General features: G+C 38.7%; 1 protein-coding gene across 2 annotated transcripts in view; it reads right to left on the bottom strand.

The window, feature by feature from the left end:
- Positions 1–15,741, bottom strand: part of RTN3 (reticulon 3) — a 62,688-nt gene that overhangs the window by 31,950 nt on the left and 14,997 nt on the right. Inside the window, exon 2 of one of the 2 annotated variants that reach the window (XM_030331043.2) lies at positions 4,796–6,904. The exons of the other annotated variant lie outside the window; for it this stretch is intronic. Coding sequence (XP_030186903.1) covers positions 4,796–6,904 — 2,109 coding nt within the window. The remainder of the gene's footprint in view (positions 1–4,795; positions 6,905–15,741) is intronic. 2 annotated transcript variants of the gene reach the window in all.

Below are 15,741 nucleotides of genomic sequence, written 5' to 3'. Positions count from 1 at the left end.
AAAACCATTGTGATGTTATTTTTTAAAAATTTACTTCAGTTTCACGTGTGTGGGTATACAGATTTTTAAAAATCTTTTTAAAGTTTTGTTTATTTAAGTAATTTCTACACCCAACATGGGGCTTGAACTCATTATCCTCCTGAGATCAAGAGTTGCATCCTCTTCTGAGCCAGCGAGGCACCCAATATGGATTCACTTTTAATTATTCTGAATATCTTGTTTTCTAACTTGTGCTTTTCTACTGTAATCATTCCATCCTATAACAAAAACTCTACAAAGGTATTCAATAATACAATTTTTATTAATAAATTATGAACATTTGAGGCACCTGGCTGGCTCAGTCAGTAGAGCATACAACTCTTGGTCTCAGGGTTAAGTTCAAGCCCCACATTGGGTGTAGAGATCATGTAAAAAAAATAAATAAAATCTTTAAAAAAGTAAATTATGAACATTTTCACATACCAGCAGAAACTCCAGCTCTGATGGCAAACTGACAAGAACTAGAAAAATAATGCACATACCTAGAAGTTAAATTGATGAGCAGCGGCAGTCTGACCCTAGGGAAATACTTGTATATGTGTAAAACCAGACAAGTACAAAGATGTTAACTTCAGCACTGTCTTTAAGAGCAAAAAATGGAAAATAGCCCAAATACTAATCAAAAGGGAAATAACATAGATAAAAAGGATTACTACACAGCTGTCAAAATGAATAAATTATTCATTTCTTTGAAATTATATATATTTCAGTATGGAAGGAGTTAAAAAACCCTAATGTCGAATGAAACAAGTTGGATATCAAAGATGGTAATATTAATAAAAGTTTAAAAACACAAACCAATACTACATACACATACATTTAAAGTAAACTGAAAGCATTTATCAGGTCCATGATGGTGGTTGCCTCCAGAGAAGGGAAGAAGGGAGTAAGTGGGACAGGTGGTAATCAAAGGGTTCCTTGGTTTGGAGGCGATCATGACCATTAACAGTAATGTTAATTAACAGAAGTTAATTCTACATATAGAAATGTGAGTGTATGTCTTTTTGTACTTTCCTGTATTTTTCCATTTCTTAAAAAAAACCTGCAACAACTTCAGTGGCTGCATACTTGACTGCACAGATAGGTCGTAACATATTCTACCAATCTCTAATTGTTAAGACACTGAGATACCTGCCAATATTCTGAACAGCACTACAAAAAACATCTTTGTAATTGTTTTTGCACGTACAATTTCTTCCCCTTAGAATAAGTTCCTAGAAACATAATTGCTAGCTCAATTCTAGGTCTTTGTTACATATTGCCAAAATGTCTTCCAAAAAAGTTGTAACAACTTACACACACCTATCACCAAAATATATACCTGCCTATTTCCTTGCATTCTTGCCAATCTGGATACTAAAATCCAAAAAACGGTCTTCACTCAATTAGGTGTATGAGCAGGGATTTAAATTTTCCCCAATTAGTTATATCATAGCTCATATCACAGTTATTAGACTCTAATGTTATCATAAAGGGAATGAAATTAGGCTTCATTAGGAGTTTATACACAATGTATCATAAAACAGCAAAAGAAAAATAAAAAACCGTTAATACTTTTCTTTTGCCTATTTTCCCCTCACAGTTTCAGGCAGAACATAATTACAGAATTGGTTTATCTTTTTAAATTTTTTTATTTTAGAGAGAGAGAGAGAGAGAGAGAGAGCATGAGAAGGGAAGAGGGGCAGAGAGAGAGAGAGAGAGAGAGAGAGAGAGAGAGAGAATCGTAAGCAGGCTCCACAATGAGACCAACGCGGGGCTTGATCCCATGACCCTGGGATCGTGACTGGAGCTGAAATCAAGAGCTGGACATTCAAGTGACTGAGCCACCCAGGTGTCCCGAACTGGTTTAACTTTAAAAGGAAGGCAACTCAGATGGACTACTTAGAACTAGAGACTGATGTATTTTGCTGAAGTAGTTACATTTTAAAGATTTATTCATAAAGTAAGACAATTTAAAAAGATTTTCTGGGAGCGTCTGAGTGGCTCAGTTGGTTGAGCATCCGACTCTTCATTTCAGCTCAGGTTATGATCCCAGGGTCATGGGATTGAGCCCCACTGCTCTGCACCACAGAACCTGCTTCAGAGTCTCTTTCTCCCTCTCTCCCTCTCTCCTCTCCCCTGCTCTCTCTTTCTCAAAATAAATTAACTTAAAAAAAAAAGAAAAAAAAAATAAAAAGGTTTTCTGTTTTGAAGCCTGCAAAGGAAGACTTTTTAGCGTCTTGATCTAATTATATTGGTTTTTAATTAGCATCTAAATATATCTACTAATCACAGAATTTAGCCAGTGACAAATATCCTAAACTTCCACGGCCCTTTTCACCTCTCACAATAGATTAAACAACTCAGTTAAGAACTAGTAATAATTAGTATTTACACAGTTTGTTATTTACTACAACACTATAAAGGATGGCAAAATAATTATAGCCATATTAACAAAGGAAGATGTTGAACCAGTTAGATGAGCTAAGGTCATGCTAAAGCAGGAATGTGCCAAAATTAGACACCAAAATTCTTGTAGCCTAATTCCCATATGCCTCATCACACAAAAGAACCTATAAGAATTACAACAACAACTCATGAGGAAATCTAGAGTCAGAGAATATTATTTTTATATTTTAGAGAAACAGAATCTTAAGCAGGCTCTGCACTGAGTGCAGGGCTCAATCCCACGACCCTGGGATCACGACCCGAGCTGAAATCAAGAGTCAGATGCTCAACTGATGGAGACACCCAGGGGCCCCTACAGTCAGAGAGTATTATTAAAATGATACTGAAGATAATCTTCAACATTCTCGCATTATAGATAAGGAAACTAAGGCCCCAAAAGGTGACATAACTTCATTGTTCAAAGCCACACTTCTAGATGTTGTAAAGCAACAATGAGAATTCACTCCTTAATCCAAGCTCAGCAATCTGCAATCACTAGAGGATAACAGCTATCCTTAGCAGTCACTTCAAATTTTTTAGTTTGTGAAACAGTCTCAATGTTTTCACTGATACTGATCAATTCATTCACTAACAATTAATTACCCGGTACCTACCACATGCTAGGTCTTGTACTATGCGGTATTTATTATATGCTAGGCACTGCATTACCTGCATTTCCACAATTAATCCCTACAATATTAATATAAGGTAAGCACAATTATCTCTATATTAACGATTAAAATTTAGAAAGACTAAGTAAACCACCTGTGGTCTTCAGAAAGGAAATATAAAGGAAATGGTGCCCTTCCACTTCAGCAGCCACTAAAGAGCAGCAACCACGTCTCTGCAGACCCCGTGGTCATGGGTCTCAACAAGGGCCCCAAGGTGACCAAGAACTTGAGCAAGCCAAAGCACTGCTGGCATGAGCACCCCACCAAGCACATCAAATCAGTGCAAGACAAGATCTGAGAGGTGTGTTTCACTCCTCATGAGAGGCACCCCAGCAAGAGGAGCTGAGCAGGTTCTGGCTGCCACCAGGATAGGAAAGTGGCTGCTAAGGGCTGGGCTTCCTGTCCATTCTGTGCATAACAAAACCTTTACAGAAGAAGAAGAGGATAAAAGAAAATAGTATAATCACATTTATAAGTTTATCCTAACAAAAAAATCTTCTTAAATATTGTAACTCTATGTATGATTTCATTTGAAAAAAGGGATCTATTGTCAAAGAAGTTTGGACAACCACAGATCCCTATAAAGCACCTAAGAGTGAACATATAGTAAGTATAGATCTTAGATCAGAAGTTGGGGGTACCTTTTGGAAGGCTTGGAATATCCTTTTTTTCTTACATCTTCTAAGACCCCGGAACAGATAGCATTTGAAGTAACTTAACTGAAGGCTGAGTGTGAGAAAAGTAATCAAGTAAACAGAGACAATGGGAAGGGCTTCTAGTACCAAATAAATGTTGGCCTGAACAATATTAAATAAGGTCCAAAGTAGAAGAATGCATGACTTCTCTTGAGCAATACTCACAAAACAGTACTACAATATACTGGTTACCTACTTTCAGAACATAAAATCTCTGTAGTATAAGATCAAATTAATTAAAAGTTTCATTTGCTGTCATTCCCAGCAGGAATTCCTTTATCTTTGATTGCTAAATAGGTTTCACAAGGCCCACAGCAAAAAACCCAAGTGCTAAGCAGTGCAACTGTTATGGAGATTTAAAAATAAGCTTTGGGGGTGCCTGAGTGGCTCAGTTGGTTGAGTAACTGGCTCTTGATTTCAGTTCAGGTCATGATCACAGAGTATGGGATCAAGCCCTGCATCAGGCTCTGTGCTGAGTGTGGGGCCTCCTTGGGATATTCTCTCTCTCTCTCTCTCTCTCTCTCTCTCTCTCTCTCTCTCTCTCTCCCTCTGCCCCTCTCCCCTGCTTGTGCTTGTTCTCTCTCTAAAATAAAAAAGTTTTAAAAATTATTTAAAAAAAAATAAGCTTTGTAAATAAATATATGCCTAATGACATCCTTAAATGCAGCAACTGCCCTAGGGCCAACCTATAGGGAAAGGAGAACCTTGAAACAATTGGAGCATAAAAAAATGTTTTAAGGAGAATATTAATTTAACAAGTGTTCTGATTTGGGAAATATTTGTAGAAGAAAACCAAATCAAGCAACCATGAAAAAAATTTACCTTTCTCCACTATACAATGTGTTTTTATTCTTGCCATAATTTTGGTGATATAAAATCAGAGACTTAGAAAAATGGCATTCTATTAAATAATCAATCACAGCAGAAGTAATCACATGCAGTATTTCTAATGTAAATGATTACCTGAGAAGTCCGTCAGAAGTCTTGCTAGGACTTGCTTGTTTACCACTTCAGTCTTACTAAGGCTCGGTATAATATCTACCCTAGTAGTTTCTGTGACAATTGTGGGCTTCTTGGAAATCCCAAGATCAGATCCAGTGTTAACTTCTGTGTGTTCTAGGACACCATACGCTCTCTGAAGCCAAGAGGATTCTGGAGCACATGTGAAAGTGTGCTCGAGTGTTTCTTCAGGAGGAGATTCTACATCACCCTGTACAGAAGCTGACTTCTCAGTCCTCCTTTCACTCAATTCTTTAAGGGCTTTGATTGTGAGCTCTTCCTGTTCTAAGTCAAGAGATGCCACTGGAGTACCTCGGGCAGGGAAAACACCCAGAATCTCACTTCCATTTGTTTCTTTGCTTTGTTCCATGTGTTCGCTTCTTCGGTCTTTAATTTCAGAACCACCTGACTCACTTTCATGCAAGACTTCCACAGCAAGACTTGTTTTAAAGTCCCTAGTCTTCTCTGATGTTGCGTCAAAGGCATTCCCTTCACCTTTACCTATGATTCCTTTCTCTCTGGTTTCTGTAAAGGCTGCTATCAGGTCCTCTGGGGAAGAATCATCTACATCTTCAACATTTTTTTCATGTAATGACTCCAAACAGGCAGAGGTTGTCACATTTAGTGAGAATTCTGTCTCATGAAGAACACCTGGAGATACAGCTGAAGGATGCTTTGGGTTCTCAGTTGCAACATGTTTTTCAGCAGCAGCTTCACTCATACTACCTGACTGCTGCACATCTTCTGACATGATCTTCAGATCACGTACTTGTGAACATGCTGCCTCACCCACTGGACTCCTTTCGGGAATATCAGGCTGAACGTGTGCTGCCTCAGGGTCACTGACTGGCCCTTCAAAGGTTTCACATGTTTTGTTTTCCCTATTGCAATTGAAAGCCTCTTCGATTTCTCTTTCATCTCTTTTTACAATAGCACTTGGAATGGAAACAGGTTTTTCAGCCTGAATTTTTTTACCTTCAAATGAAACACTGGTTGTGATGTCCTCTATTACTGTGTCATCAGACTCACCAGAACTATCAGCTTCTGTCGCTTCTCCTAACACAGCGCTCTGCCAGCTCATTTCATCTTTCAGGTGGCCATCAGGTAAAACCACTTTCACGGTGGCCACTCCAGAACCCCGAGAGACACCTTTGTCAAATGGAGACCCAGGGAACTCTGCAACTGTGTTATCTTGTTTCTGCGCATGGCCTCCCACACCTTTGATATTGACTTCCTTTGTGGAATTGAGACAATCCGGTACAGGTTTGTCAATGTTAGCATTTTCTTGTGGGAGGGATTCCTGTGCCCAATCACCTGCTGATTTAGTGATGGGAGTGTTCCCATTAATAGAACGTATAGGAATTTTCTGGTGAGTGTTAGTTTTAAGATTTACAACTGGGATTTCTGATTTATATTCACTCATGTCAAGTCCTGTGGTTTTTGTGATGTAGTCAGACTTACAGCTCTCTTCTTTTGCTTGGGGAACCAAATCCCAAGTCAGTATTTCATTAGTAAAGTTATGCATATCATTCACACATCTAGACACTTCTTCCAGTGCTGCAGTTGTGTGTGAAAACTGTCTAGTGAGCAATGCAGAGGTTGGGTAACGCCCTGCCTCTTTACTTCTCAGTGGAAATACTTTGTCATTAGACTCTAAAATGTCTGCAGATGTTTCTTTATCAGTGTTCATTGCCCAGCTACCAAAATCATTTGTGCTCTCCTTATATACATCTTTAAATTCTTTGTCAAATGCTTCTTTGTCAATAATTACTTCAAATGGTGACTCAGGGGAATCCTTTTCAATAATACCACCTCCTGAAACTTCAGATGGGGACAAGGAATATTTACAAATGCCTTCTGCCTTAGACTGCTGGGTCAGTGGTTTCTGAGCTGTCAGCAAAGTGAACTTGTCATCAGCATCCAATTCAGTTTTACCGTCTGTACTTGGTACCTCATTTGGGTTCTTGGACTCTTGATCTTTATTTATTTGCTGTTCCAGTAGACTCATTTCCTCTGAGAGAAAAGCAGGACGATCTGGGAAATTGGCCGGAATGAAAGGACGGGTACACTGAACTCCTTCTGCCACAGAATCTGGGGAGTATGCTAGGTCTCCACTGGTCTCTTGAGGCTTTTCCATCTTTTTCACATCTAGGAGAGCCAAGGAGTCTTTTCCTTCTTTGGCTAAAATAGGCTGGCTGCCTGACACTTTGCTTTTTTCTCCGTGTAGTATTGTAAGGTCATTGTTATGCATTTCAGAAGATGAAAAAGAGGAAGTCATAATTTCTGAAGGTGGCTCACCAGAGCAAAGAGAGCTCAATCCCTCTATGGTCAGAATTTGAAAGAAAAAAGTTTGTTTACCAGGCACAATTACACATTAACTACTCAGGCCAAGCAGCATGCTTTTCATTTTTCAAGTTACATATATATACACACAGGATGTATATATACATATACACATACACGCACACAACACACGTAAATATGTAACAAAACAAGGACCAACAGTAATCCTATAAAACATGCATAAAATTGCCAACCGTCAAACAGAAAAGCTGTATCATGCTACAAATTGCAAATGACAAAATTTCATGACATATTTTTCAGTCTACTTTTTCCACTGTAAACGTAAAGCATAAAGAAGTATAAAAAGATTGGAAAGTCTGGGAAGGTTCCTTCCTTTGTTTTTTTGGTAGAGCTACTCAATGTAATCCATATAAAACAACTCACTATTATGAAGCACTGATATGCTCTCATCTGTAAGCTGCATATTTCAGTACACACAGCTTCTACAAATCCACTGTTACAGTCCAACAATTTGAGATGGAAAAAAAAAAGCGACTACAGTTCTTTTGATTCTCAGGAGACATAGCAGATTCCTCCCAGGTCTAAGAATCAGACTAGAATTATTGTATTCTATCCTAGGGAAGATTGGCCTCAGGTACAGATGGCCTCCTTTAAAAAAATTTTTTTTTAAATGTTTATTTACTGTTGAGAGAGGGACCGAGAGAGACCGAGAGACAGAGAGAGAGAGGGAGAACGTGAGCAGGGGAGGGACAGAGAGAGGGAGACTACAGAATCTGAAGCAGGCTCTAGGTTCTGAGCTATCAGCACACAGCCCTACGCGGGACTCAAACTCACAAACTGTGATCGTGACCTGAGCCTAAGTTGGACAATTAACTGAGCACCCAAGAGCCCCAGATGGTCTCATTCATTTTAAACTAAAGAGTATGAAAAGGATGGCTGACTTCAAAATCTCTTGCATCAACTTGCCAATTTAACCAACACTGAACTGTGAATCAGTGAGGTTTGTCTTTTGGTTAGGAAGAATTAACTCCAGAAATCCTTTTAAAATAGAAAATATCCTTCTGAAAGTAATACATTCATTAAGTCTTATCAGTTCTTAATACCACAGTAGCCAGTGATTTATCACATTGTTTTCCAACTTTCCAATCTAGCAAGTTTTTACTTGAGAAAAGATCAAAACAACCATCCCAAGGGCAGGTGCTGTCTTTCGTGCATGTTGTTACCTCTGCAGCTGGAACAAAAGTAGGTCTTAAATAAATAGTTCCAAATGAGTGAATCAAAGATTCAGTTTGGTCAGATGAGAGCTAAGCAGGTCCAGGACAGCAACACCTTGAGTGTGAATGAGTAATTGTGAAGATGTGAAAAAGAAAAACCTTTGGGATTACTTTTATTCAGCTTGTATTTTTTTTTTCATGTGAGGAGCTGAATACTTGACGAAAGCAAAATTGTAACTTTATTCAAAATATAAGATTGAAAAGAAAATTAAATATCTTACTGCAATAAATAAAATTCCACTATTATAAAAATGTTTCCAAATGCCAGATGATAAAGTTCCTCCACATCAATGCATCACTGAAATTTCATGTAATAGGATCTGACCTTTTAAAATAGTTTAACTGGAATCTGGGTATTGAGGAAAAAGTCTTTGTAAACTGAGGAATAATAAAGTTTGGTGGTACAGACTGTACTAGTGAGAGAGAAAATATTTGAAGGTGAATGCACATTTACTTCTAATGTAGTAGACAGAGATGGTTTGCATCTATCATTATATACTATGATATAATATTATATAGTACTCAACAAGACCAAATTAAGGGAACAATATAAATGAAGCTCAGCATTATATATAGGTTAAAAGGTTCAAAACCTGGGACCTCTGGGTGACTCAGTTGAGCATCTGACTTTGGCTCAGGTCATGATCTCACAGTTGGTTGAGTTCAAGCCCCGTGTTGGGCTCGCTGCTGTCAGCACAGAGCCTGCTTTGGATCCTCTTCCCCCTGCCCCCCCCCCGCCCCTCCCTGATCACTCTCTCTCAAAAAATTAACATTAAAAAAAAAAGGTTCAAAACCCTGCAATTTAAAGAACTACATTTTTAGTAGTTCATTTATAGGCTACACTTAAATCAGAAACATTCCATGATCTGAGCTATGTATTGTTATTGAACTTACTGGTTACTGTTTCTACCAGTTCAATGCTCAATGGATGAAATCTGGATTAGGTAAAACTGTTTGGGAACCCCTCCCTTCAAACATGAGTGGAACTTTGACATGATCAAAACTGAATCCACCTTACAGGGAATGCTCAACTTACATGATTTATAGAGACTGCACTATCAGATTACTCAGACCAACCATCTTATAGACAAAAATGGACAAAAAGAATTAGTAATAATTCCACAAATATTTACTAAGTACCTATCATGTGCCAGACACTGCTTTAACTAGACTAAGAGGCTCCTGGGTGGCTCTGTCAGTTAAGTGTCTGGCTCTTGATGTCAGCTCAGGTCATGATCTCACAGTTCCTGGGATTGAGCCCTGTGTCGTATAGAGTGGCTCCGATAGCTTGGAGTCTGCTTGGGATTCTCTCTCCCTCTCCCCCGCTCATGTACGTGCTCTCTCTCAAAAGAAACAAACATTAAAGCAAAAAAAAAAAAAAAAAAAAAAACCAAAAAAGAAAAGAAAAGAAACTAGATTAAAAGCAGTGAACAAAACAAAAAAAATCCTTGCCTTTGTGGTGCTCACAGCACAGAGTGGGAGATAGACAGTAAGCAAAATCAACAAGTAAAATGATGATGTGGTGGTAGTGGGCTTGAAGAAATGAAAAAGAAAGCAACCTACACTGATTGGTAATCAGAGAATGTGCACATTAGTGGGAAAAAGCATGTTGGAACTGTTCTAACATGCTTTGTCAGGACACACACTTGTCAGTTTTCCAAGCCTTGTTTATCTTCTTTGAACTCTTAATATTCTAAAAGTTTCAAGTTAAATATACAATAATCTGAGGTGAAGCTAGAAGATTACATTAGAAATCGTTCTCAGAATACCAGCAAGTCCTGCAATAAATAAACTTCCAATATTCTTTAATTAAGACTCATATGACGTCACTCTTATGCACACAAAAATAACTTTAGTTGTGTTCCTAGTAATTCTGTGACTTAACATATGGGGTGGAGAGTGCTTTCTGGGAGGTTAGCTTTGGGGGGGGGGGGCAAAGAGAAAGAGCTCAACGCAGTAATCGCGCAGAGGCTGTGACACAGGCGCTAGCTCTCAGCATCAGCAATCAGGCTTTCCCACACGTAGCAAAGTAAGTTAGACCCTCACCTGTGCTTTAATTATCATGTTTAGAATCTCAGCAAATGAAAAGAAGTTTTTTGGCTAGTTGAAACCCTAACAAACTTGGACACAGCTGACTTGTACCAAGACAATGGAAAAAACTGGGCTGGAAGTAAAGAGTTTATAAAGGCATGAAAAAATTAAACAGAATGAAGACCAGCATCTACTAAGCCTTTTTTTAGAACAGCTCCCATAAGCAAGGACTCTTCCAATTAGTGAGTATGGCACTTAATAGTCACTGGTGTTGTCCAAGCCTGCAAAACAGCAGGAAATGCCAGGGAGTTTGAAGCTTGTTAGTTTTTAAAATACTATATACTATAAAACTGCCTGATAGAATAACTTGGGATCCTCTTACATTTCAGGAAATGTCCACTCCCTTTCCTTTTTCAGAAGATCCAACCCTTCACGTGTATTACAAGACTTACAACATTACTCAAAACCACTGTCAAAAAAATTTTCCTCATTGCGAATATTTGCTCATTTATTTTCTATTATAGGATTTAACGTGCATATTCATTTTCAAGAGTTCTAATTAGTTAAAAATAAGGGGCTATTAACAAAGGGGTTATACACTTAACAGCTTTGTTAAAAAGGGAATTATGTATGTTAAGTGAAAAATATCATAAGCCCATGATGATCATGAGAATGTTCCCAAATTTATCCAGTACTGAGTTCTTTGCTTACCCATATCTTCTTAAGCTCTAAATATTTAGAGGTCTCCATTTGAGTGTACTACCTGAAAAAAACTAGGAAATTAAGTTGGCAGTCATAGCCTAAATTTCTAGACCTCTCCCAGACCACAAATTCCTATTAAAAGATGCAAAATCATTTTATCACATTTACTAATCGCATGGTCTTGGCAAGTTGCTTACTCTCATCTAAAAAAAGTGGGGATACTAAAGCACCTAACTTGAGAACTGCTGTGAAGGTTCAATGAGTTAATATGTGAGAAGAGCTGAGAACACATCCGGCACTTAATAAACCCTCGGTAAACATCCCCTAACACCTCCACATTCTCGGAAAAAATTCTCCTGACATAGAGACTCCATATCATATGCCTTTTTGATAGGGGAGAGTATGTAACACAGAGAAAACTCAGAGTTTTAGACACTTTCCCTCCTACCATTCTCAAATAAAAGGAAGTAATTACTAAGGAGCTTTGATGTATTTCAAAAATCTGAGTGAGGCAACTTCTCAATCAGTTATTGCTCAACAAATGCCTGCGGCATTCCAAGAATCATGCTAGGTTCTGTGTAGGTAAAGACATTTAAGACCGCCCAATACCGAAAAAATTTGAAGCCAATGTTGAAAGAAAACACAACTTTTCCCATTTTACCACCATCAAGGTCAAAGTACATTTTAGTTCAATGTGCAACTAGCTGAACAGTACAACCACCTGGCCCAAAAACACGGTTTGGCACCATCTTTGGCAATCGCTTTCAAATTTTAGAACTGCTTGTCCTTCATGTGTGATCTCTGACTTACTGACTCAGCATTTCCTGAGATGGATACAATCTGCATTACAAGTGTCCTAGGTAATGAACCTGGTTTGAAACCCACAGCCTGCCTGCACTTTACAACTCCCATCCTGTAAAAATCCCACAGGAGATGAGCCTGACACTTCTCTCTCACTCTTGCCCCTGGATGGTCCTCGTCCAGAAGCACAGCTTACACGTCAGTGGGGCAAGGGTGGTCCTTTGTGCCTGCTTTAAATGCTTCTACCTACTAATTTCAAAGTATAGGAACTCGAAAATTTGGCTGAATAAGGCAAAAGCTCCATTTGACTAGAGACTTTGGTGTGGGAGTTCTGGAAGAAGTTCCTCTCTCCTATGCCTACAGTATTTTACCTCACAGAACAAGGAGGGGAGTTAAAAATGGCAGAATGAAAAATCAACTTCCAAGTAAGCACTGGGTTCACACCAAGTAAATGCACTGGAATTGAAAAAGGCCCTTCATGTGTTGTTTATCCTTCAAAACAGCTCCTCTTTACTTTTATTCCCCAAACTGCCTTTTCAAAAAAGATTTAGTATTTGTATTTAGGTGTTGGTAACTTAACTACTGAAAACATTGTGATCTAGGAAACAAGTAAACAATAATGTCATCAGAGTTCTTCCTAAAAAAGAGTGAGTAGCTTAGAATCATTATAGTTACTGTCTGGTTACTCCCCCCACCCCCTCGCCCTCACTAAGGAAATTTATTACTTTTAATTAAAAGGATAGCTGGAACATGGAAAACCATACACATCAGTGAAGAAATACTATGCATATTCATACAAAGGAGGCTTGAAATATTCAGGTATAGGTTTTCCTACACTTGAATTTTCTCATGTTCACAAAACAGGAAAAGACAAATTCTCGTGCAAAACAGTATCAGCAACTTTCAGCCACAGCATCAAAATAGGAAGTTAGCCAGCAGACACTTTGCAGCCAAGCTAGATTCTAAACAAAAAGTCTCTTTTGTACAAAGAAAAATGTTTTGGTTTTGTTAAAAAAAAGGCTGTAACTGGCAAATTTCTTCCCTCAACACTTGCCCCAAAGTTCAGTGTTTAACTTCCTATTCCAGATGCCTACTGCATTACTCAAATTGAATGCAAATGTTCATTACTGCAAATGTGCTCCCAGCTCTCCAGGGTAGGTGGTTCCTCTCTTTCCCATCTTATTTTCACCTACTTTTCTTCCATGTTTTCTAAAGAAAACCAGAGTATTTTCCAGCCTCCACTCTTATCAAAGGTTTCAAAAGTAGAAACCAAATTTCAGTTTGATTTTGTGCTGACGGAGGGAGCACATATCCCCAATGATACTAAATTATATCACTAACAGCGGTAATATGGTTCAAATAGTAATTTCTGCCTCTTCCCCTGCTCTCATGACTGTAACATCAACCTGAAAATGACACCTCTAAAAAATATCCGCAAACCCTAAACTACGACTAATATACTTTACCATAGGCAGTGTTTATGGGCATGGACTTGGGAGTTCTCCATCTGTCACTCTGTGATCTTGAGCAAGTTATTGCACCATTTTAAACCCAGTGTTCTCATCTGGTAAAAGAGCTAGTAGTGCCTTTTCCTCCATAAAACTGGCTGTGAGGAGTAAATGAGATGGTTCTCATCAAGTATTGAACAAGGTAAAAGCTCAATAAAAATGAGCCACATCCTACGTCTATACCTCTGTTGGTATCCTTATTTTACAGTCAGGAAAACACCATGAAAATGTATTCCCCTATTTTGAAATACTCAGGGATTAGGCTGAAATTAAATTCTGCTTGATGAGAAAAAAGGAATCAATAAGAAAAAGACTACAAAGGACGAACTCAGGAGTACAGTTTATTTAAAAAGAAACGGAGGGGCGCCTAGGTGGCTCAGTCAGCTGAGCGTCTGACTCTTGGTTTCGGCTCAGGTCATGATCTCGCTGGTTTGTGAGCTCGAGCCCCACATCAGGCTTTGTGCTGACAGTGCAGAGGCTGCTTCAGATTCTATCTCTCCCTCTCTCTCTGCCCCTCCCCCCCAAGTAAATAAACTTAAAAAAATAAATAAATAAGAAGAAATGGAGTATTCTATTGTCATTACAAATGTATTTAATAGCTGTCAAAAAGTTTACTTTGCTAATTTAAATAGCTGTATACTTCAAAGTAGTACAATTTTATAAACATTATATAATTTTATAAATATTATATAATTTTATTTTCTGTCCTTCCTTTATTCAGTCCAAATTAATGGCAGTTTTTTGTAAATGGGATAGCCCTGAAGGCCAATAATGATAACTATTTTAGGACTGAAGACGTCATTCTTAAATATGAAAACGTCCTACTCAATAACTGCTACATATTGCTTAATATGGTTTAGATACATAAAAGTGAGACACAATTCTCCAAGACTAAATAAATGGTCAAGGGCTATGGAAGCCAGAGACAGATTAGTTAGTTGGGTTGATGGACTTAAGGTTCCTCTTTTTTTTTTTTTTTAAATGATTTATTTCTTTTTTTTTTTTTTTTTTTTTTTTTTTTTCAACGTTTATTTATTTTTGGGACAGAGAGAGACAGAGCATGAACGGGGGAGGGGCAGAGAGAGAGGGAGACACAGAATCGGAAACAGGCTCCAGGCTCTGAGCCATCAGCCCAGAGCCCGACGCGGGGCTCGAACTCACGGACCGCGAGATCGTGACCTGGATGTAGTCGGACGCTTAACCGACTGTGCCACCCAGGCGCCCCATAAATGATTTATTTCTTTTGAGAGAGAGATAGCCATGAGCAGAGGAGGGACAGAGAGAGAGAGAGACAGAGAGAGACAGAGACAGACAGAGACAGAGAATCCAAAGCAGGCTCCAGGCTCTGAGCTGTCAGCACAGAGCCCATTGTGGGGCTCAAACTCACAAAACCATGAGATCATGACCTGAGCTGAAGTTGGACACTTAACCAGCTGAGCCACCCAGGTGCCCCTCAAGGTTCCTGGTGGTAGCAGCAGTCACTCTGAAAGTCCTGCGTTGGGCCAGACTGGTCCCAGCTATTCTCCCCAGGGTTTTTAAGCCAGTTAATCAAGGACATCAACATCCTCTTTCCTCATTTTTATTAAGGCATTCTAGAAGCTACCGTTTTTGGCTATTCTAGAATATACCTAATTACTTGCCAAGGTGTTTCCTCAAACAACAGGCTGATCTCTAGACTTGACAATGAAGTAGAGCACCAATTGGGTTACTTTTCCATTACGTGTTTTTTTTTGTTTGTTTTTTTGTTTTTTTTTTGGTTTGTTTTTGCAAGAGAAAAATGTTAGTACTAATACAGGCTAGACTGTATTGATGAGAAAAAGGGAATCAATAAGAAGAAGACTACAAAGGACCAACTCAGGAGTACAGTTTATTTAAAAAGAAATGGAGGGGCGCCTGGGTGGCTCAGTCTGCTGAGCCTCCGTTCCTGGGACCTTCAGGGGTACAGCTTTTTAAACTGTTACTCTACTGGGCACCTGGGAGGCTCAGCTGGCTAAGTGTCTGACTCTTGATTTTGTGGGATCAAGCTCTGTGTTGGGCTCTGTGCTGACAGCACAAGTCGGCTTGGGATTCTCTCTCTGCTACTCCCCACCCCCCTCAAAATAAGTAAATAAGCTTAAAAAAACCCGCAAAACTGCCACTTTATGATACCCTTTTTAACAATAACATTATCCTAAATCTGCACTGGTCAAAATAGCTATAAGCAAGAAGGAAAAATGGCAAATCTATTTTCTTTTACAAACTCACTATGCCACTGAAGTCTACTTAAACCTTAGTTTTTAATTAACAAAAT

This window comes from Lynx canadensis, chromosome D1, assembly GCF_007474595.2.
Source record: "Lynx canadensis isolate LIC74 chromosome D1, mLynCan4.pri.v2, whole genome shotgun sequence".
Lineage (NCBI taxonomy): Eukaryota > Metazoa > Chordata > Mammalia > Carnivora > Felidae > Lynx > Lynx canadensis.
This window is presented reverse-complemented; position numbering and strand designations above follow the sequence as displayed.